Source organism: Octopus bimaculoides, chromosome 1 (genome assembly GCF_046866305.1).
Source record: "Octopus bimaculoides isolate indiv1 chromosome 1, ASM4686630v1, whole genome shotgun sequence".
Classification (NCBI taxonomy): Eukaryota; Metazoa; Mollusca; class Cephalopoda; order Octopoda; family Octopodidae; genus Octopus; species Octopus bimaculoides.
In genome coordinates this window covers 80652762-80677932 of record NC_142928.1, presented here as the reverse complement: position 1 = coordinate 80677932, position 25171 = coordinate 80652762, and the positions used below count along the sequence as shown (strand labels likewise).

At 36.0% G+C, this 25171-nt stretch overlaps 1 protein-coding gene and 1 long non-coding RNA gene across 2 annotated transcripts in view; one reads left to right on the top strand and one right to left on the bottom strand.

Annotated features, from left to right (window-relative positions):
- The window catches only part of LOC149137601 (uncharacterized), a 67639-nt gene extending 44180 nt beyond the window's left edge, over positions 1-23459 (top strand). The window contains exon 2 of the long non-coding RNA XR_016242019.1: positions 20734-23459. This is a non-coding gene — a long non-coding RNA (uncharacterized LOC149137601). The remainder of the gene's footprint in view (positions 1-20733) is intronic.
- The window catches only part of LOC106877088 (uncharacterized), a 51586-nt gene continuing 49632 nt past the window's right edge, over positions 23218-25171 (bottom strand). The window contains exon 8 of the mRNA XM_014925877.3: positions 23218-24200. Within this exon, the coding sequence (XP_014781363.1) occupies positions 23725-24200 (476 nt within the window). The 3' untranslated portion in view covers positions 23218-23724. The remainder of the gene's footprint in view (positions 24201-25171) is intronic.

Below are 25171 nucleotides of genomic sequence, written 5' to 3'. Positions count from 1 at the left end.
CTAATGCCAACCACTCCAAGAGTATAATGGGTGCTTTTATGTGCCACCGACACATGTGCCATTTTTGTGACACCAGTATCTGCCCCAACTGGGATTTTACTTGGCTTGATGGGTCTTCTTCTCAAACATGGCATAATGCCAAAGGTCTCGATCATTTGTCATTACCTCTGTGAGGCCCAACACTTGAAAGGTGCTTTTCATGTGCCACTGGCATCAGCCACTTTGCCTCTGTGAGGTCCAATGCTCAAAAGGTACTTTTTATGCACCACCAGCATGGGTGCCAATTACGTGACACCAGCATCAGCCATGACTAAAATTTCACTTGGCTTGATGGGTCTTCTCAAGTACAGCATATTGCCAAAGGTCTCAGTCACAAGTCATTGCCTCTGTGAGGCCCAATGTTTGAAGATCATGCTTCACCACCTTGTTCTATGTCATCCTGTGTCTACCCCTACTACAGGCTCCTTCCACAGTTAGAGATCGGCACTTCTTTGCACAGCTGTCCTTGTCCATATGCATCACATTACCATACAAATGCAGTCATCTCTCTAGCATGCATCTGACGTCTCTTATGCCCAACTTTTCTTTCAAGATGCTTACACTCTGTTGAACATGCACACTGACATTGCACATCCAGTGAAGCATACTGGCTTCATTTCTTTCAAGCTTTTGCATGTCCTTGTCTGTCACAGCTCATGTTGCACTGCCATGTAGCATAGCTGTTCACACACGGCCATCATACAATCTGCCTTTCGCTTTGAGGGAGAGGCCCTTTGTTGTCATCAGAGGTAGGAGCTCTCTGAACTTTTCCCAGCCTAATCTTATTCTCACAGTTATTATCTCAGAGCATCCACCTCTGCTACTAACTTGGTCACCTAGATAACAGAAGCTATCTACTACCTCTAGCTTCCCCCCCCCCCCGGGCAGTTGATGGAGTCTATTTTCTGTACATAGGAAAATATTATTTGATGCATCTGTCCTTTCTTATGACAATAAGGAGTGATTCAAAAGAAATTTTTTGTTATTTTTGTAAGGTTGAGTGACCATGTAGAAAGACTCCCATTGGCTTATTTGTGGTTACAGTTGTTTATTCCAGGTCACCCTTCATCCAGCAGATCTATGATCAAACACATTCCAATTGTAACCAGTCATTTTTTTTTCTTTTGCAGAGACAAATGTATTAAAGGATACATTATCTAATGTGACACTCTTTTTTTGTAAGATGATACAGTGTCATTTGAACTAGATATGTTGGCTACTTCTAGCAACATGAATGAGAAAGTAGAAGTTCTCTCATTACCAGTATAAAAAAACAGTTAAGTACATATGTACAAACATACTTATTTACAATATCACTGGATGTATTATTCATTGTTTTGCTTAAGCATGTGACTGTGAGTACATGTCATTGACAAGGTCCAAGAAGGTCCGCCACTGCAGGGGTTAATTTTTTGTCTGTCTCTGATATAAATATTATGTTATGGACGAAAACTGCAGTAACTGGCCTGTTGATAGTGTATATACATTAAGTGTGGTACATAGATAGCTATTTCAATTTAATTCTGCTTCAATTGCATAAATCAGATTCTTATGCAGACCAGCAGATAATCACAATATCAGTGAATATGTTATTTACTGCTTCATATATTGGAGACAACAAGTTTCGTCAAAGCATGTGGCTGTGAGTATACACCACTGACAAAAGGTCAAAATATAACTATTATTCTCACTCATCTGCTGCCAGGACGACTTCTTTGCCTTCTGATACAGTTATATAGTGTTGTTTAACAGTGAACATCTATAAAAGATTTTATCTCAAACAAAAATCAGTGTCTTGCAAGTCAACAATGTATATATGATCCATAGATGGATACTTAACTGCTTTTTTCAAGCTGGCATAAACTTAGCTAGATCTACAGTATGGCATAATATCATTCATCCTAATTCTGTGTCAGTTTGTTTTCCAAATCTGAGTATATCACATCTTCCTATATCTACATTTCCTACTAGTGCTCTTTATTCATTGTGAATGCACTGCACTTTTTTTAATCAACCAAGTGACATCTATACGCATTAGACATCTATATGAGCACTGTAAGCTTTTCTGTACACATTAGCTAATGCCCTTTTCTCTTACTACCCTCTTATCTAACTTGCACTCAGCCTTTCATACAAGGTAATATTGTATATTCAGTGGGACATATTTATCTCTTTTCTCTCTATCATCTGTGAATTTTCTACATTCAGTGCCAAGGTCTGACTACCACGCAACATCTTGTTTCTTATGCATGCCTCCTACAACCACACTTCAGTAATCCTAAATATTTTTCATGATAGAAAAAAATCTGAAAGTTAGAGTATGCATAAGGCACCAGACTAAATGTAATGCAGTAGTTACTTTCATCTCTCTTGTTTTTGACATTAAATCTAGACAGGATTGACTTTGCTTCCCATTATTTGAATGAAGGTCAATAAAATAACAGTTGTAAAATGAGGATGATACAGCACACTGCACTCTCTTTCATTTGCCAGGTCTCATTTATTTATGACACCTCATTAGAGGTGCCAGGTTTCACCACTAAAGACTTTTAATAATGGGAAGTCTGAGTTGCTATAGAAACTATCATAGTAACAACTAACAATAGAGCTATAAAAGAGATTACGTTTAGTATAAAACTGGCCTATATTATCAGATGAGCTGATACAAATATAACAATTCACATATTTCTAGGGTAACAGCTTTAGAAATTAAAAATAAAAGATTGACAAATCTAATAATTTTCTTTTACTGTTTCAATCTAGAAATTCTCCAAGGTAGAGAGATAACTAGGATTATTTCAAGCTATATATGTTAAATATTTTACTAGTAGCAAAAATATACCCTCAAAATAAAATTTGATAGGTGTATTTCAATATGCTTAGGTTTAAGTGCTGGATATTAAGTTCATAGAAGCATCAGTTTAAAAGCCAAGGGGTTGATAATGTGTTTCTAGCTACCAGTGTTAAAACGTTTGTATGACAGAAGTATTTATATATTTTCAGTAACATAGTCCATCTAGCTGTAAAGAGATTCTTTGTTAGGGTACAGTTCTCAACAGAAAATAACAGCAGATGGAAGCCCTCCTGAGTACAGCAATATCATTAACAAGTATGTGGTTTCTTGATCTGCCTGAAATAACAACCAAGTCTTTCTTTAATCACAGTTTAGTATTTTATAAAAGGAAGAACATATTGGATAATATACTTCGTACTTGAAGATGATGGTATGATCAAGCTAAGAAGGTCTTTGATCATAGATCTACATGATCAGAGCTTACTGGGACCAGACAACAATAACAACAACAACTTCATTAAAAAAGTGTTGCAGTAACTGAAATAGCATTGGACATTTTGCAATTATCAAAACTATTATCTCCAGCACATTTTCATGATGTATCCCACAATGAGGAAATTTTCTTCATAGAAGACTAAATGAATTTGCAATATTACAAGGTACTTAACAGAATTCTTTTTAAAAGAACCCTCTTTTTTTACGTCAATCTGCTGGTTGGCTTAAAATTCTCGTTATATCCTTACATTCACTTCCAACAGTATGGTTTTGGGTTCAGTCCCACTGTCTGGCATTTTGGGCAAGGGTTTTTTTTTTTACCATAACCCTGACCAAAGCCTTACGAGTAGATTTGATAAACTGAAACTGGAAGAAGACTGTCCCAAATGCATGTATGTGTGTGTGTGTGTGTGTGTGTGTGTGTGTGTGTGCACGCACGTGCGCGTGTGCACGCATGTGCATATGTGTATGTATACATGCACACAAGTCTGAATGTATCAGTATGTATTTCTTTAAATCTGCAATCACTTGTATGAAAATATGGTGAATACTTTGTGATTTAAAGCCATGTGGATTAAGAAATATTTCACTTGACAAATAAGTAAAAGTTAACATCTGTCCATAAAACTATGCCTCAGATAACTTATTCATCCAATCCATGCAAGCATGGAGATATGGACATAAAATGAAACAAATAAAAACCTGCTTCAGTCTTGCTTAAAATAGACTTATGGTACATAAGTAGATCATCAAAGGAATCATTACCATTCGAGCTATGATCCTCATATCTTTATGATAGTTGTGCTGCTCTAATATCCAAAACTAAATTATGGGTTTAGAATTTAAAAATAACGGAGTTTGTTGAAAAGATATTTGGCTCTATCTGACACAAGTGTACACAGTTCTTTTTTCTGTTTTTGCTGAGTCTAGAGCAGTGATTCTCAACCATTTTTTGCCTATGGACCACTTTGATTTCTATTTTACTCTGCTGGACCTCTATAGCTATTTGATGTATATAATAAAAATCCTATTGTATTTTCATAATCAAATATTATTAGGAATTGTATAAAAAATTTTTAATATATTGTGTATTGTAGTATAAAAGTATAAGCAATTTATTGCACATATAACTAAACCTTATATGGACCCTGGTTGAAAACCAATGATCTAGAGAAAGAGACAGTGCTCACATCCTTAGCAGGCCCTTTGAGACCAATGAGCTTGATGTTGTTATGGTTCCATTTAAACATTTTCAAGTCAACAACTGTAGGAAAAACATAAGCAGGGAGGAGATTCAAAAGGGCCAAAGCTCAGGGAAAGAAGGGCTAGGAATAATACTTATTGGGAAGCCTGTGAAGGTTAAAAACAATGAGGATGATGTGAGGTTGAGCAACAAGTGGGTCAAGAGTGTCTGAATGGAGAATGTACGAGATCTGCCAGCTTTGAGGAACAAAAGCTATTTTAGTAACAATAGAAAAAGCATACACTGTCATTCTCTAGATGCAGTTCAGGATATCTGTATGCATAGCAGCAACACCTTTCTAGATGTAGGAGCAATACTCACTGTAGGTTTCATTTGTATTTTATAGGTATCAGCAATTGCTGGAGGTCGAAATACCTTATGGCACTGAAGTGAATGCCAGTCTTAAGGATGTAGTATTAGTCATGTTAAGGATGTGCTTTTACCAAGAAAGTGAGAGTGAGAAATAGCATTAGGAATAAGCATGAAAGCTGGCTCCAGCTATTATTGATGACTATAGAAATGATTACACTATATCTATTAGCAACTAGTAGTTATATATTAATTCTTAATGAAGTTCATTGTATTTGTTTCACTGACTACATTGACTATTACTATTTATATGTTATGTAGTAAGTCTGCCATAAGCCATTAAGCTAAGGGGAATCACTTAAGATTTTGTCCGAACAGCCATGCTACATGGCAGTGAAACATGGGCATTGACAGCTGAGGACATGCGTAAGCTTGCAAGGAATGAAGCCAGTATGCTCTGCTGGATGTGTAATGTCAGTGTGCATACATGACAGAGTGTAAGTACCTTGAGAGAAAAGTTGGACCTAAGAAGCATCAGATGTGGTGTGCAAGAGAGATGATTGTACTGGTATGGTCATGTGGTGAGAATGGATGAGAATAGCTGTGTGAAAAAGTGCCACACCCTAGCGGTTGAGGGAACCTGTGGAAGAGGTAGACCCAGGAAGACCTGGGATGAGGTGGTGAAGCACAACCTTCGAACATTAGGCCTCATCGAGGCAATGACTAGTGACCGAGTCCTTTGGAAATATGCAGTGCGTGAGAAGACCCGGCAAGCCAAGTGAGACCGTAACCCATGGCCTATGCCAGGGGTGTAACCAGCCCACTTATGCGTACCTTTCCTTCATTGGACACTAAACTCTGCTTGCGAAGACCTGTTGAGGCAAGTGAAATCGAAATCAAATCAAATTTGATGACTGGCACCTGTGCCAATGGAGCGCTAAGAGCACAATCCGAGTGTGATTGTTGCCAGAGCAGCTGACTGGCTTTCGTACTGGTGGCACATAAAAAGCACCATTCGAGTATGATCATTACCAGCGTCGCCTTACTGGCACTTGTGCCGGTGGCACGTGAAAAAACATTTGTGCGAGGTCATTGCCAGTTCCGCTGGACTGGCTCCTGTGCAGGTGGCATGTAAAAAACACCATTTGAGCATGGTCGTTGCCAGTACCACCTGACTGGCCCTCGTGCCAGTGGCACATAAAAGCACCCACTATGCTCTAGGAATGGTTGGCATTAGGAAGGGCATCCAGCTGTAGAAACTCTGCCAGATCAGATTGGAGCCTAGTGCAGCCATCTGGTTCGCTAGTCCTCAATCAAATTGTCCAACTCATGCTAGCATGGAAAGCGGACGTTAAACGATGATGATGATGATGATGTCTAACACTCATGGATGAGTTTACAAAATCAAAAAACAACACAGCACCCATGACTTTTGGAAACAATTTTTCCTGCCCTGAATTGCTGAAGCATGGAATAAACTACCCACATCAATTGTTAGCTGTTGGGACATTACATCCTTCAAAACTTCCATGCTTCCTGAAATTCTCCAGCAGTATGCCTGATGCTCCCCAACTCCATCGTTTTTACTGTTCCTTTGAATATTCTATGTGCTGTCCATGCTGTTTTGGTTACTTTTTCTGATGAGTTGTGCACCTGAACATTGCATACAATAAGGTCATTATTATTATCATTTATCTCTTTTTATTTTTATTTTTTATTTATTTATGATGGTGAACTGGGGCCATGATGGAGCCACTGCCTTGAAAGGCTTTAATCAAACAAATCAAACTCAATATTTATGTTTTTTAAGTCTGGCACTTATTCTATTGGTCTCTTTGCCAAACTGCTAAGTTGTGGAGATGTAAATGAACCAACACCAGTAATCACGCAATGGAGTGGAGTAAAGGAACACAAACACGAAGACACACATATACATACATACAAATATATATATAAGTAATTATTCAAAACTTGAGTATACACCTCATAGTATGCTGATTAAAGCACTTTCACTCTCTACAGCTACCTGATGTCATCAACAGTATGGATATAAATGCCACTGGATCTACCTCAGGAATTTCTCAGTGTCCATTGAGTATATAACAAATGAGAGAAAGAGAAAATAGAATTCATGAAATTCTTTATTAATCATAACAATCATTTTGACCCATCTTGCATCAGTCCTTCATGGGTGAGATACTGTACAACTGGTTGTGGTGCATCCTTTGATGCAGATATGTCTGTTGGTGACTTTTCAAAAGGTACCTCACTCAATAAACTCAGTTTTGCTTGGTTTGATTATAATGCATGTCATTATTTCCCTGTAGCTTGTTGCATATAGGTTTCATGGTTTGGAATGACATGGAATAGATACAGTTTATTTTTTTATATATACAGGTAATGGGTCTACATATAATTAATAGTAAATAAAACACAAGAAATAAGAAAAATAGGAAAAAAGATTATTTAGATAAGTATACGTATTTAGATAAGTATACGCACAGGCATAGATACATGCATACACACACCCATAGTCTCACGGGCACACAGACACCCGAACCCTTGCACTGATAAATAAGGATTTATCATTAAATAAAGTCATAAGAAAATAAGGCAATCTTGTTAGTGTAGAACAAAGGACAACAGCACACTTAAGCTGTTGATTAGAATTTGGTGGTTGGACATTTCCGTCTTGTAGATACCCAGCTGTGTGACTAGCCTGCAGAACACTACAGATGACAGAGCTAGCATGTTTTGGTAGCTGTTTGATGTTGATATATAAATTGCCTTTCATTGCCCAGAGTATTAGCTTTGTCTGTCTATGTATATCTTGATACTTGCATTCACACACACACACACACACACATATAAACCTAATTTTGACAGTGACCCCACAGTTAGACTGATCTGCCCTTCCAAATATGATATAGGTAGAATTAGCAAGATTATTGATAAAGTAATACCCACCCTTAAATTGAAAATTAGACTAGCACTGTGGTCCAATACCCAGTGGGGGTGATTGAATAGTTTAAGCAACTTGAAATAAATAAAAGTAGTAATTTCTTGCAGCGAGATATAGATAGTTATTATGCTACAATCAATTCAGCCCTTCTTAATAAGGCCTTAATCCATGCAATGAGAAACTCAGATCTGTTTCAACAAGAGATAGACGTAATACTAGCTGTGTGAAGCAGCTTGGTAGATTTCAATAGGAAACTTTGGAATAGTTTCCCATTGGAAACTATAGATTGGATAGAGTGGATATCTTTGACATAGCAATGGAATCTTCTGACTTGGCACAACTCACAGATTTGGTTGGAGTCTACATCCTCTTGCTAATTTAGTCCTGGTTTCAGAGAATTGGTGATGAGGTCTATATAACGATGATGCTCTCTTCTTCTTTGACTGATGTAATAAGGTAGAGGTAGAAAGACAGGAAATTATTATTTAAACTCTTCAGAAATTTTAGACTATCCATCACTATTGAAAATAATTACTATAAAATTAATTTTTTAGATGCTGCGTTCAGCTTAGGTACTGGATTGTATGAGCCTTTTCATAAGTCCAATGAAAATCTCAAAGCTTTACGGTGGGGCTTTGAGTATATCCTTGAAGTACTTTTTCTGTCCACCTTGCATGCATTTGCCTTTCACCTGTTCACTGTAAAAACAGTCTCTTGGAGAGTTGCATGTCAGGCATTTGAACAGTCAGGTGGCCTATCCACCTGACTTGCACTATTTACAGCAGTGTGTAAGTGTTTGGTAGATCAGCTTGTGAGAGGACCTCCATGTCTGGGACCTTGTCTTGCCAGGTAATTTTCAACAGCTTTTTCAGGTAGTTCATGTGGAAGCAGTTTAGCTTTTTTGGTATGACGTTCAAAAACTGTCCATGTCTGAGTGTACAGTAGCATAGGCAATACAACTGCCTGGTACACCTTCAGCATGGTGACCAGCCTAATGCCTTTCCTCTCCCACACTGATCCATGTAGTCACCTGAATGCTGAACTTCCTTTGGCGTTGCAAGTGTTGACTTCACTGTCAATGTGCACAGATCTGGCAGGTGAGCTGCCGAGGTATGAGAACTTATCATCAACCTTTAGAGTATTCCATCCGACAGTGATAGTTGGTTCCACATGGAACTTTTGTGGTGTAGGTTGGTATATGTCTTCTGAGTATTGATTGTGAGTCCAAAGTTGTTGCAGGCAGTGGAAAAGCAATTCATGCTCTGCTGCATCTGGGCCTCAGTGGTGGTGTTGAGTATATAATCATCCATGAACAGGAAGTCATCTTTCACCTTGGTCTTGGCTTGTAGCCTCTGCAGGTTGAAGATTCTACCATTAGTCCTGAATCTGATATTGTTGCAGAAAGCATCTGACAGCATGGCTGACAACATTATGCTGAACAACATAGGTGTGAGTATACAGCCCTGCTTGACTCTTTTAGAGACTGGGGATGCATTGGAAGAATCTACACCATCCAGTACTCAAGTGAGTATGCCATCAGGAAATTGGGAGGGAACATCATCACTTTGTTCCCTTCCCTTTTAAGTATTTCTTTGAATTTACCCAATTCTTCCAGACACAATTTTTTTGTTTTTTTTCCTTCGTTGTCTCTGTATAATTCTTTGTCTCTATTTTTTCATCAATACTATCCAAACACCTCACCAATTCTTTCTCAGACAACAAAAAGTTCAAAGAAGGGTAGTTCACAAAGTCTGAATAATTCAAGCCTTTACAGCTCCTCACCTGATGCCCCTCCATTAAACAAGAGGAAAAACATCGCACCGCCAAGACAACCAAAACACGTGTGTTACACTCAAAATCCACGATGCAACTGACAAACACTATACCAGAAGCAAGCTTCTTATTTCTTTACTGCCCACAAGGGGCTACAGACAGAAGGGAAAAACAAGGACAGACAAACAGATTAAGCCGATTACATCGACCCCAGTGCATAACTGGTACTTATTTAATCAACCCCGAAAGGATGAAAGGCAAAGTCGACCTTGGTGGGATTTGAACTCAGAACGTAGCAGCAGCCGAAATACCACTAAGCATCTTGCCTGGCGTGCTAACATTTCTGCCAGCTTGCCACTGTGTGGCAAGCTTCTTGCCACACAGCCACACCTGCGCCTATCGTATGTATATAATTGTTAAAGAGAACAACAAACATTAAGGCAAGGCAAACATCTAAAGTCATATACAATATTATTATTTGAAAAAATTCAAAGTCTTACAGCTGTTTCTGGGATATCTGTGTGTGTGTGTGTGTGTGTGTGCGTGCGTGATAGACTTCCTCACAATTCCTACATTTCCATCTACCAATTTTTCTCACAAACTGTTGGTTGGCCCAGGACTATAGCAGAAGACAGCACCTCGAGCTGTACAGTGGAACTGAACCTAATACTACATGGTTGCAAAGTAAGCTTTTTAACCACTCAGCCATGCCTGTCTTTATATAGTATATCACTAAAGGACAAATCGGTTTAATAGAAAACATTATTCTTCAAACCAAATCCAGTCTACAAGAGGAATTAAACTCAGTATACGAAACTTGTGAATTTTATAGCTGTGAGTTTTTCTTTAGCTGTGGAACCTATTTATAGCCATTTTGACTGAGTCATTCCAGAATTAAGTGTCACAGCCATAAATCAACATAATAGCAGTGAAAAAAATATAAGATAACAGACCACTGATCTCTCAGTTGATTATCTGGCAGCCTATCAAGTCAGCCAGGTGAACATATTACTCATCATTGTTACACTTTACAATGATTAGTAGTACTTACCAGCTCTAGTTATGATATGTATTACTAATCATTGTTAGATGTTACAAGATGATGACCTGAGGATACCCTGGCTGAAACATTGTAAGTCGAATACTCTTTTACTTGTTTCAGTCATTTGGCTGTGGCTATGCTGGAGCACCGCCTTTAGTTGAACAAATTGACCCCAGGACTTATTCTTTATAAGCCTAGTACTTATTCTATTGGTCTCTTTTGCTGAACTGCTAAGTTATGGGAATGTAAACACACCAACATCAGTTGTCGAAGTGATGGTGGGGGGACAAATACAGACACACATACATGTATATACTGAGAATTTACAAAAAAATAAAAGACGAAGATGGGTGTGTAAACAACAAACAAATGTATTAGTTTAAAGCTCAGGAAGTGAGAAAGTCTTTTACGCTTCAAGCCTACACTCTTCGACAGAAAGGAATACAGAAATAAACAGGGAGAGAAAATAGAAAAGGTTTAGCAGCTAGCAACCTATCATGGCGAGTGATATATATACGATGGTCTTCTTTCAGTTGCCATCCACCAAATCCACTCACAAGGTTTTGTTGACCTGAGGTTATAGTAGAAGACACTTGCCCAAAGTGTCATGCAGTGGGACTGAACCTGGAACCATGTGGTTGGGAAGCAAGCTTCTTACCACACATCCACTCCTGTGGCTATAGCGTGACAAGGTAAGATGTAGAGCTGTACTAGTAGAACTGACAGTGTTGTGTTTTGGTACTCTATAACATTAGAAGACATTTTGATAATGTCCAATAGAAGGCTATCAGATTGTAACATTAGAAGTCCCATTATGTGAACTACAAGATGTCACTATTTTTGTAAAGGCTTAGCTATGAAGAATTTCAGCATCTGTGATCTTGCTCAGGGCCCCCAAGACCGCTGAAAGGAATAGAGGAAGTTATACACGGACTGAATATCTGGTTTAAATTCTGGCAACACAGTGAACTCTGCTGAAGACACCTAAGGATTAGGCAGTGATGTTGAATTGCATCAAATTTAGCATGCCATCCCAAAATAGAAACGATCTCACCAACATTTTTCCTCATAGTTCACATTTGATAATTTCATTCAGCATAAAGCTCCCTTCCTTTGGGACTGTAGCCTTGCAGGCTGCAAGTACCCAGTACATGCTATAAATTGGTTGGTGTTAGGAGGGGCATCCAGTTGCAGAAACCATGCCAAAGCAGGCACTGGAGCATGATGCAGTCCTTAGACTTGTCAGTTACTGTCAAATCCTTTGACCCATGCTAGCATGGGACATGGATGTGAAATGATGATGATTCACAAAGCTTTGGAAAGCTTGAGGCTTTGGTAAAAAACATTTGTTGAAGGGCTGCACAGTAGGATTGAACCTGAAAGTGTAGTTACAAAATGAACTTCTTAACCACAAAGCCATAACTGCACCCAGACTTAAGGTACCTTATCTTTTCCACTATTCCACTAGCAGAGTAGGACATATATAATATATAATAATAGGATAACAATAGGATAAAAATATCAATTCCAATAAATATAATATCTTGGGATTCCATCAGTTCTCAACATGAGACCATTCATATAAATTATTAATGAAGTGTTGCAACAAACCACTAAGGCAGTAAGCTTTCTTAAATAGGATAGCTATAAACTGGGAATTAATGACCAAGAGAATTTGTCAGGATGAACAAAATCAGCCAATTCAATAACAGACTTTATAAATTTTGGGAGAATATACAATCTGAAATATTGTTCTTGTATATGGAAAAGATTCATAATGAAGGAGCCTGCATTTATATGCTTTGTGTATTAGTAGTAAAATATTATAAAGTATATATATATATATATATATATATATATATAAATGAAAGAAGAGAAAAAATATGAAATTAAAGACATTATATAAGTGTAGGGCCTGCCATATGCAATGATTTTTAATGCTTGTATTTATGAACATCTATTTGTAAATGTGTACTTCATTTCTCATCTCAGAGTGAAACATATTTTGTGAAACAAAATATTAATTTAACCTTTTATTGAAAGATGTAGTAAAATAGATAATCAATATACTTAAGTAAGGAATAAAATCATCCCTGTCATTGGCTTAGCATCTAGCTTTTTATGTTGAGTTAGATGAAAGTGTAGATGTCAGGGCTGATAACTTATCATTTAATCAAGTATGACCAAGATGCTTAACTCTCAATGGACAAGTTCACTTACTACATAATGAAGCATACGAATGTTGAAATCAGAGATATCGATGTAGATCTGATCAATGATTTGGGCTGATAATTTCACTTCTAGAAAAGTAAACAGCAATATATTACAAGTCTATCTGAGGATATTTGTATTTCATCTGATTAATGTCAACATAAATACTATTCAATAAATCATAGAGGTCTATGAAGAGAAATCTTTTCAAACCAGCTGGATAGGTCTGAAGTACTGTGTCTTTCCATGCTTCTCACCTCTGAGCCAGCTCCCTTGTGTTAACCAACATTCTCTGGTCTGACTTATTAGTTCTTTTGTCTACTTTTAATATAGGCATCTACCATCACAGCACTCACAGCAATGTTTCACCAATCACCTCTCATCCAGTTGCATTACAAGTCCATGATAACATGTAGCTGTCTTACACCTGGCCTTTTATTGCCCAGTAACGAGGCATATAAATGCATTACTAGTATAGGTAAAATATAATACATAAACCAGTTAATTATTGTCTTTTTTTTAACACCCGAACATATAAAGATCTGCAGTTTTTTAATCACCTACCAACTGATTTAAGAATATATATATGTATGCATGTATATATATATATATATATATATATATATATATATATATAATCGTCATCATCATTTAATGTCCATTGTCCATGTTGGCATGGGTTGGATAGTTTGACCAGGGCTGGTAAGCTGAAGGGCTGCACCAGACTCCAGTCTGGTTATATATATATATATATATATATATATATATATATATATATATATATATACACATACATACAGTAGTGGCCAAAATTAGAGAATGAAAATAAAAAATAAAGATATTTACATTTCTACTTCATTTTCTGAATGGAAGTTTTACTGCATATACTTTAAGGTATGTTCCTTAGTTACAATAAATTTTGTAGGAAGTGATTAATAACTAAATATTTTTTAATAGAAAAATGTTTATTTGAAAAATTCAAGATAGACAAAATTAGAGAACACATGACGTAAAATTCAAGAAATCAAAATTTTGCCAGAAATTTTTACAATCCACATCAAAATATTAATAAGACGTGAGCATTCCTTTATTTTTAATGACTTCAGCATATCTCTGTCCACAGGATCTGACCAATTGTTCTGATGTAATTTTATAGCATTCTTCCTAAAAGTTTTTGCACAAACTTGAAAGATTCACAAGTTGGTGCTCTCTGATCTTATCAAGTATCGTCCATAAGTTTTCAATGGGATTAAGCTCAGGGCTCTGAGCTGTCCAACACATCACAGTAATGTTTTCAGCTCCAAACACCTTAACTATTTTAGTACTGTTCCATGGGGCATTATCCTGCATAAAGATTGACTGATGAGTTGGAGATGATCTCATAGCTGGCACAACATGCTGCAGAACAATGTTTTTGTATATGGCTGCATTCACATTACCATGGATCTGGATCAAAGGCCTAACACCAGTTGCAGAAGTCATGCCCCACCTCCAAACTTCACCGATTTCTTCATGCATTTAGGGAACAATCTTTCACCTTTATGACATCTCATGTACTGTCTGCCATCAAAGCCAATCAGATTGAACTTGTTTTTGTCACAGAACAGTCACGACCAGTTGTCATCTGTCCAAAGTATGAGCCTATTGGCAAAAACTAACCTCACTTTTCAGTTCTTCATATTGATAAGAGGTTTAATGGTCGGGGAATGGGCATGAAGTTTGACTTTCTTCAAACAACAAGCCACATTCATTTCATAATCACAATTTACTTGGCAAGAAATTCCTGCAGCAGTATCGAAACAATCTCTTAACAACAGCCTCTGACTCACACAGTCTTGTTGAACATTTGTTTTCTGTGATCTCCCTTGTTTTTCTAATAACACAAACAAGAGTGTTTTTTCATAAAGCTTGTGTATTCTTGAAACAACACTCTTTGATCTATTAATGTCTCTGGTGATAGCAGAAATTGCCATTCCTTCTTTTTTCAATGTGACCACTCACTTCCTGAGGCTTTCATCAACTTTATTTTAGCTTTCCATGCTTGTTAATTCACTGCTGTTCCATATAAATCTTCACACTGTTAGGTTAACTTAGTTTATTTCAGTTAGAGTGTTGCCAGGTTTTTTTACTTTTTTAATTTTATGCCATATGTTCTCCAATTTTGTCCATCTTGTAACTTTCAAATAAACATTTTCTCTATTATAAATTATTTAGTTATTAATCACTTCCTACAAAATTTATTGTAAATAATGAAGATACTTTAAAGTATATACAGTAAAAATCCCATTCGGAAAAATGAAGTAGAAACATAAATTTCTTCAATCTTTATTTTCGTCCTCTAATTTGGGCTACTACTGTATCATCATCATCATCATCATCATCATCATCATCATTATATATATATATATATATATATATATATATATATATATAGAGAGAGAGAGAGAGAGATAGCTAGATAGATAGATAGATAGATAGATAGATTGTTTGAAGTAATGTACAGATGCTGTATATTAAGAAAAAAGAGGTAGTCAGAAGTTTGACTGCCTCCTTTTTCTTAATCTATACATGTCATCAACATAGTTTTTGATGTCCATTTTTCAATGCTAGTATGCATCAGATGGAATTCATTGAGACAGTTTTTCTATGGTCATATGCTCTTCTGATTGTCAATCCTCACTTGTTTCTAAGCAAGGTAATTCTTTCCCATGGCTAGACATGTTTCCATGGAAGATTGGAAACAAAGGACACCACTTGAATGACAGTGGGGTCTATTTACAACTATCATGTGATGTTAATACACACACACACACACACGCACATGCACACACAACACAATAAACTTTGGTCACCCCAGGGTTATTGTGGAATACATTTGCCTCAGGTGCCATACAATGGGACTGAATCTGAAACATGTGATTAAGAAACGAACTTCTTAACCACATAACCATGCCTATGATTAAAAGGTTTTTTTTTGTTTCATTGTTGGCCATTTTTGGAAAGCTTCGTAGTACTGGAACTTAACCCAGTTTTCAAAGAGTAAGGGAGATATTCCTGTATCAGGATAGGATACCAGTCTGTCATAGCTTGTGCACAAGAGAAAACCTGATCCCAGCATTGCAAGTTAATGAAACACTCATCAGTTACTTAATACTTCCACTATTTGAGCAGTAAAATGTGCATTTGGTTAAGTGGTAAAATGAGCCTGGTTGTAAATGGATTGACCCATTGATAATTTAAGTGTCTTTGTTACTGAGTACAAAGCACTGCCAGTGATGAGATACACACAATCAACTACTTCAGCTGACACCCTATACTCTCAATCAGCTTCAAGATAAAACAGTAATAATAGTGAATTCATTCTAAGTTTTTGGAGAAGAGAATGAAAAGATGTTAATCTGGGAATTAATGAAAAGATATAGAGGAAATGGCAAATGAGTATATTGTTCAGGAAATTGCAGCTTTAGTTTAAAGTCTGTCATAAACTGACTTTAAATACTACTTCTTATATATTTTAGGCTATTTAATACAATTTGATATTCTCAAAACTACTTGACTTTATAAGGAAGGGTGAATATTCCATTGGCCTCTATTGCCCTACTTCAAAAATTTGTGAAATATTTTTCAACATTTGTCACATTATTCATCTGATTTAAAAAGTCTCTTATTGTGCCTTCTAAAGTACTTAAGGAAATTACATGTGTATTATTTAAACTATGTCAGCTAAATTTATACATGACATCATGTACATAGTTTATCAAAATTTTATGTAGGTCTAATTATATATCAATTTTTTAAAATATAAAGTGCACTAAGTAAGTGCATGTAGTCAAAAGGCTGTGTTTCATGCCAATTTGATTGAGCATTAGAACATTTACAATGACAATGCTTATAACAAATCAGCTAAATGTACTTTCACTGCAGAATTCTGAAAAGAAAGAGAAAAAAGTGTTGAATGTTGAAGGAATAGGAGAGAAAACTTCACTTAAACACTTTGACACATTCACCTGAGACAATTCTATTTTAAAGTAATCTACATAAAAACTTTCCATCAAAATTTCATGTGAATTGAAGGTCCAGCTTAAAAAATGACAATTACTTAATGTTTTTTTGTTATTTTCAAAATAATTCAGATAAAGGCAACATATTTCAACAGAAATGTTGTAACAAAAAAGTTAATGATAATTTTAGACGGTTGTTTATAAATGTACGCAATAATCTATTTCTTTAGACAGTATGTAGGGAAAAAATGTAAGACATTCAGCTGAAAGTATGTAAAAAAAGCAACAAGTGATGTTTGGTGGGGTGTGAACTTTCAAATCAGAGAAATAGAGATAGCAGATAAGATTTTTTCAGATAATTTGGAGCTTGACAAATTGGAGAGTTGGAAGTTCTAAAAGGTATAATTCTTAGAAAGTTAACAATTTTGAAGGGAGGAGGCTAATCATTTGCATTGACTCCAGTACTTGACCAGATACTGCATTTTATCAACCCTCTGAAGGCAAAGCTGACCTTCATTGGATTTAAACTCAGAATATAAAGAGCCAAAAGAAATATAAAGAGAATATAAATAGCCATAAAGCATATTTTCCAACACTCTAATAATGCTGCCAACCCACTGTCTAGAAGTGAGTTTAATAAATAGATTTCAATAAATGAGAAGAGGATTGGTTCTGAAGAGCAACATTTATTAACGTTATGAGGAGTAGAAATAAAGAAGAAAATACATTACAATGTCTCTATAAAAGACAATATATTGACTGAATGGATAGTTTTCTTTGCTGCATATTAGAATGCTGGAAGTGTGTCATATAAGATAGAGGTAAATAACCTTAGTGTGAAGTATATTTAGATATTGTTGAATACCAACAGTTGCTCAAGGCAACTTGGCTCTACAGAGTAAGTCTCTCATGTGATTTTAGTAATGCTGTACATATAAAACTTCTAAGATATTACAGGAGATGAAGACTCCTAACATATATGAGAAAGATGGATTAAGATATGAATAGGTCAGAATTACTGGGGTAATTTGGTTCTTTTCAAATCAACACTCATCTCCTAAAATGCATTAATATTTTCTCTCTTTTGCTTTATTGTCCACCAATACAGATTACAAACAGGTTGGTCTATGATTTTTTTTCTCACAAATAGTCTCTCTAGAAATTTATATCATAGTAAGAATGTCATATTTGATATTTGAAAAATCTTTGATAAACTTGCAGGGTAAATTCATTTTACCTGTGGGGTCATGGACTTAAGTTCTTTTCATTTTACTCCTTTGTATTAAAAATACTCTCTCAATTCTTCACTGCCTTAAATTCTTTTCCTGAAGTACTTGTTTCCTTTATGGTCTCCTTTTCATTACTATTGGGTCATCCCATAGATAATGCAGTTTTTTTTAATACTTCTTTTATTTTTCAAAATTAAGATAAACAGAGTTCTTTTTTAATCTAAAATATATTCTCCTTCATTTTCTACAATGCTCTTCTAGCTATCTGGTAGGCTTGCAAGGCCCCTCTTCCAAAATTCACTTGTCTGTGATGAAAAATACTCCTCTAGTACTGTTCTGATCTCATCTACAGAATTCATATTTTTTCCGTCCAAATGATTTTGAAGACTGCGGAATAAATGATTATCAGATGGGGCAATGTCTGGTGAATATGGTGGGTGGGGCATCATTTCCTATTGAAACTGCTCCAGCGTTTGGAATGTCATCCTTGCTGTATGTGGCTGAGCATTATCCTGTTGGAAGAACACCTTTCGTCTTGAAACCAAAGCTGGTCATTTTACTTCTAGTGCTGACTTAAGCTACTCAAGCTGCCCACAGTAGCTCTCCTTTGTTATTGTTTGGTTTAGGTTTAAAAGTTCAAAGTGGACAAAACCTTTCATATCCCACCAAACAGATAACTACACCTTACGTGGGTAAAGACCTTTAGTCTGGGGTGCCAGTGTTTCTCCTTTCCTTACCCACTGTCTTTGGTGCTTGACATTTTTATAGAGAACCCATTTCTTGTCACCAGTCACTATTCAGTCCAAAAAAGGTTCATTCATGAAACGTGACAGCAAAGACGAGAACACATTCACTCTGTGTATGATTAGACTTGGAAAGCTTGTGAAGAACCTACTGGTTCAATTTGCTGACTTTTCTGATGGCACGCAGGTATTGATAAATGGTTGAATGATCAAATCCAAGCTTCTCTGCTAGTTCCTCAACAGTTACGATGGGATTTTGTTCTACCAAGGTTCGCAAGATGTCCTCATTGAGCTCTATAGATCTTCCAAGATGAGGCTCATCTTTTAGGCTGTAGTTTCCTGCTCAGAATTTCTGGAACCACCGTTGACATTGGCTTACGCTTACTGTCTGATCCCCATATACTGCATAAATATTCCTTGCACTTTCCATTGCATTGTTGCCTTTACTGGACTTATAAAGCAAAATATGCTGAATTTGTCACTTCCATTATAGCTTTGAAAATAACTGTTAAAATCGAACTGCACTCTTCAAAACTTGCACTAAGAATAAAAAAACAAGGTAAAATTACTACATGCTTTTATAGCAAGTTAATGCAAGTAGTTTATCCTGTCCCCCTTCGACTTTTAGTTCATGCAATTGAAAAAAAACCGCATCATTTATGCGATGACCCAAAATAATGAAAATCCCTAATAAACATCACTATGCACTCATGCGGAGATAACACAATCCTTAATTTCCTTGCAACCTTTAAATGAACTATTATGAGATGAATGCTAAGTGGCAGCTCTCATCAGACATCCAGATTCTTTATCAACTTCCCTATTATATGTTAGGCCTTACTATATCCTGTGACCTTTTTTACAAACTCAATATGCTTAAAATAGTTATAACAATATCAAAGATATTTGATTCTTACTTCGGAGCAGGCGTTAACCTCTTTTAACCAGGCTCTGAATAGATTGTCCAATGCATCTGTACCTTCCTTGCTAGGCTGTAAAAATCATCATCATCAATACCACCAGCCCTATTAAGGACCAAAAAGATGTCAACAACTTGGTTTTACTTTACATATGGATAACCAAGATCAGAACAAGAAAGAAAATAAAGATATGCTTCACTCTGGTCTATTTCCCTCTATCTTGTTTAATATGCTTCCATCAACAATGTTTTAACATGCAGCTAAGTAAACTATCCACTCAGTCAATAAATCCTCTCTCAGAAAACTTTCAATCAATGACCTGACATTGTGATGCATTTTCTTGTCTGCTTCTACTCAAGTTTATTTATAGAAAACATTGCAAGAGATTGTATCATAATCCCTCTAGAGTAATGAGCTAGCATACCTTTATCAACTTTCAGAACAATGTCCAGATATTTCTAAACATGGACTCCTGCTCTTATATCTAATCAGCAGCATTCTAAAACACATTATACAAAAGTATCTTTTTCATTGATCAATTCTCCTTTGCTGAAAATCTTCAATATCTAAACTACTGCTTTTTTGATTACCAAACTTTAATCCTTTAGCATTCAGATTACTTTTTAAAAAGTAATGCTTTTTATTCACATTGATTTGAATTTATCATGCATTACCTTGTAACTTTGAGACTTTGATGATACGATTGTTTATTTTTAGAATGTGAGAGGCCAGATCTGGTCAGTTTGAATATAAAACAAGTTTGGACCAAATATGGCTGGTTTAAATGCTAAGGGGATAAATGTACATAAAAAAAGATGTAAATATGAGGGAGTGCTGAAAAGTTCCTGGTTTTAAGAGTATTGTGAAAGGGTAGAGCTGTTACATTTACAGGGGAAGTAGAACAACTATTTAGGAGAAAATATGCAAAAAATCATGATGGTATACATTATATCTTCTTTCTTTTTTTTGCAGATTTAATGCATGATGGCAGCTCCTACAGTGGATTTTGGTAAAATTGAAGCACAAGCGATCATAAAGTTCCTCTTTTAACAAGGCAAAGGAACAGTGGAAATCCATGGCAAAATGAAGTCTTGAAGGATGGCTGCCCATCATACTACTTCACAGTGAAAATCTGTGTCAAGGTTCAGACTGGTCATTTCAAGGTCACAGACGAACCCTGGTCAGGATAGCTAACTTCTGCAACCACAGAGGAAAAAGGCGATGCTGTGCATGTCATGATTCTCAGGGACCATCCGATTGCAACTAACGTCATAGCTGAGACTCTGGGGATTTTTTTCAAAAGAGTTGGCCACATCATCCACAACAATCTGGACATGAAAAAGCTTTCCACAAAATGGGTGCCAAAATGCCTGAACACTGATCAGAAGTATATCAGTGACAACATCAAAGGTGATTTTGGACCAGTTTGCCATGGAAGAGACTGATTTTATAGTTAATTTAGTCATCAGATGAAACTTGGCTTCATCATTATGATCCCCAGACCAAGCAGCAATCAATCGAGTGGGGCCATCGCAGCACACCATGTCTCAAGAAGTTTCAAACCCAGAAGTCAGCTGGAAAGATTCTGGGACAAAGAGTGCTCCTCATACTGCCAAAGGTCACACCATCAATGCAGAATTCTACATGTCTTCCCCACTCCCCATCACTGCTTAACAACTGGTGTTGTTGTGCTGACGTCCCCATAACATAGCAGTTCAGCAAAAGAGTCTGATAGAATAAATACTAGGCTTAAAAAATAAGACCTGTGGTCAATTTGTTCGGCTAAAACACTTCAAGGTGGTGCTCCAGCATGGCCGTAGTCAAATGACTGAAGCAAATAAAAGAATAAACACTTCTTATCCAAGTGCAATCTATTATGGTTGACCTGCAGAAGACTTTAGACAGGGTGGTTCACTCTGTAGTTGACTGTCACTAAGAAAAGTAGGTGCAGCTGAAAACAATACATACCTCTACTGCCATCAGGAAAGTGGCCGTACTCAATATGCAGAAGGGAGGAGGAGGAGGAGGTAGGAACTCTATATTAAGTACCTAATGTAAACTATTGCTGTGCAAGAGATGCTGTAGGATCAGAGGGAAGATAACAGAAGGATTGCATATGTAACCCTGTGCATAGAAACAAGCAGTAAGAGTATCATGGAATGAATTCTTTCAAATGCCAAGAAGCAGTTGATAGCTTCTATTACTTAGGTGACTAATCAGCAATGGAGATGGATGTGGTGAAAGTATAGTAGTCAGTATAAAAACTACAAGGAAGAAGTTCAGAGAACTATCAACAGTGTTTGCAAGAAAGGGATTCTGCCTCTGAGTGAAGAGCAAGTCTTGTACTGTAGAGAAATATAAACAATGAGGGTGAAAGATGTGTGAAAGATATATAGAAATGAAGTGAGTGTGCTCATTGTTAGTATGCTCTGCTGAATGAGTAACATTAGCAATGCCAGAACAACAAAGTACAAATGAGGTGAAAGAGGAAAAACTGAGTGTAAGAGGAATCAGCTGTAATGTAGAAGAGAGAAAATTGTGCTAGTACAGACAGTTGATGAATATGGCAGATGACAGTTGGGTGAAGTGTCAAGTGATTCAATTGGATGGAGCCTGTGGAAAAATAAGATAATGGAAGCAGGGAGATGATAAAGTTGATTTCAAGATGATGAAGCTCACAAAAGAAATGACAAAGAATGCAAACAAGTGATGAGAAATAAATGAGAAATAATGGGGAAGAGGGCCTGTCCGACACATGCAATCATGGGAAAACAGAAATAAAATGGTGGTGATGATATATGTGTGTGTGTGTGTAAACAAAACAATAAAGATTATGTATAGCATATAAGTTCATTTATTTATTTAAAGCTAAAGTTTCACTCTACCACCGCAGCAAGTTCTTCACAATATTCTTCAGGTGTATGGTATGAAATTTTTCTAAGGAATATTTCTACAACACACTGACAGAATGAACTTTTAGCTTCAAAAAAAAAAAATATTAGGTAAACTAGCAAAAGCAGTGGCAATCCATTTCTGAAACAAAATTAACCTAATTTAGGAATGATGCTTGGGGTGGGGGCTTCAAGACAGTTTAAAAATCCATTTCAAGTGTAGTTAGACAAATGAATGGTTTTGTCATTAAAATGGCTTTGATGATTCATTCTTGATTTCTAGGGTATTGTTTCCTGACTATCAAAGGCTGAATGACCTATAAAAATGGTGAGAAGATTCAGTTTGAAAAACAAAAAAAAAAGTCAGTGAGCAGATCAAACACAAAATTCCCAGAAACTCTTAAAGTGTCAAATTTAGACTAAATAATATGTAGTGAATGCTTGAAAATAAAAGCACAACAAAACATGTGATTAAGAATTCAAATTATAAAACAATCACATTAAATTTTTTTTTAATATTTAAGAAAAAACTTTGTGAACAATGAAAACTGAAATTAATAACATGTTTTTGTTCATTTTCTTAATTTTTATTTCCAGTTTCATTTCATGTATGGTAAATTTTATGAAATGAAAAATAAATAAACACAGTATAAAAATTAATTTCTTTTCATTAAATTAAGATACTTGAAACAAGTCAAATAATGATAAAAAAAACTTGGAAAAAAAGACTAAATAAACTCAAAAAGTGAACAGAATAAAAATAAACGGTGTACACTTCTTTTTTACTTCACTCTTTATAAATATATATATACCCAGTTCAACATTCACACAGAAAAATTTGGAGTCACAATTTTCTCATGATATGGAGTGTTTTAATGACACTTTTCTGCCATCTTTTTTTAAAAATTTGATTTTATATTATCATTTTATGATTAGTTCTTTTTTTAATATTGGCAGAGTTTGATACCCATAAATACTATTTTGGCCCCCATTTTTTTTTTTTTTGCAGGAACATGTAACAGTCCAGTTTATTAAATTAGTTTTTTAAAAACAGAACGCAACAAGCATTTTATTACATCAAAGTGTTTTCTTCTTCGTTGAAATACTTGTAACAGACAGATATTGCTTCACGGATATCTTCTCTTGGAATAATTTTTGTAGTTGAAGATATTCTCCCAAAATACCAATCTCCTATAGCTTTCTGTGGTGATATATGTCCTGCAAGAGGTTGGGAGTAAAATCTGTTGACTAGAACACTATGTACAGGGCAAGCAGTCAAATAGCGCCCATCTTTGTGAGAGGTAAATATCTCTCTTACAATGTCTAAAAGACTTGATTTAATATCAGATATATACTTGATATCACTTGAAGAACATTTCTTAAAATCACAAGTAATGTCCAATGCTTGATTGAGGTACCATCGATCATGGACAGAGTTGAGGAAGAACGCTGGTGTGAACACGTGGCGGTAAAAATATACAGGAGAAAAACACTGCCATTTAATCTCATCTGGAACTGATTGTGAGCAATCTTTCAGAGACACAGAATCTGTAATATAATAAAATAAATAAAACATTATATTTAAATATAGGGAAATAGCTTTAGGATCAGGAATACAAAATCAAAATCATTCACTAATATGCTATAAACCAATGTTGTGAGCCCAAATTTAGCTTCATATTATACTCTGGCAAAATGCTTAGTGGATTTACAAATGAGACATTTCAAGATCTAGCATTACAATGTGATGGTGGTATCTGATACTGAGCAGATGCAATCCCTTGTTATAGACACTGTGATGGGAAAGTGAGAGCAGTAGATTGACAGGGAAGTTTTATCAACTTGGAACACTTGGCAATGTATCATCATTATTGATATCCTGTAGTCTCTCACCTCTCTATATACCTAGGTTTCACTTGCCAAAACTGACCTTACCTGTGCTGGTGCAACATAAAAAGCACTCAGTCCACTCTGCAGGGTGATTGGTGTTAGAAAGAACTATGCCAAAACAGACAGTCAAGCTTGTTAAGTCTTCTGCCAAACCAGCTCCTGTTAAACTGTCTAGCCCATGCCAGCATGGAAAGCAGATGTTAAATGATGATAAATATGATAAATAAAGCTCTAAATAATAACATGTAAATATTGAGTTTAAAAAACCCTTTGGATAGAAAGTTGAAAAGTAGCTTTTGAGTTTTCTATCTAAAGTTTTTTTAAACACTATTTACATGCTATTATTTATAGCTTTAACTTCTTCAAGTCAAAATGAATATATATATATATATATATATATATATATATATATATCATCATCATCATCATTGTCGTTTAACGTCCGCTTTCCATGCTAGCATGGGTTGGACGATTTGACTGAGGACTGGTGAAACCAGATGGTTACACCAGGCTCCAATCTGATTTGGCAGAGTTTCTAAGGCTGGATGCCCTTCTTAATGCCAACCACTCAGAGAGTGTAGCGGGTGCTTTTACGTGTCACCCGCACGAAGGCCAGTCAGGCGGTACTG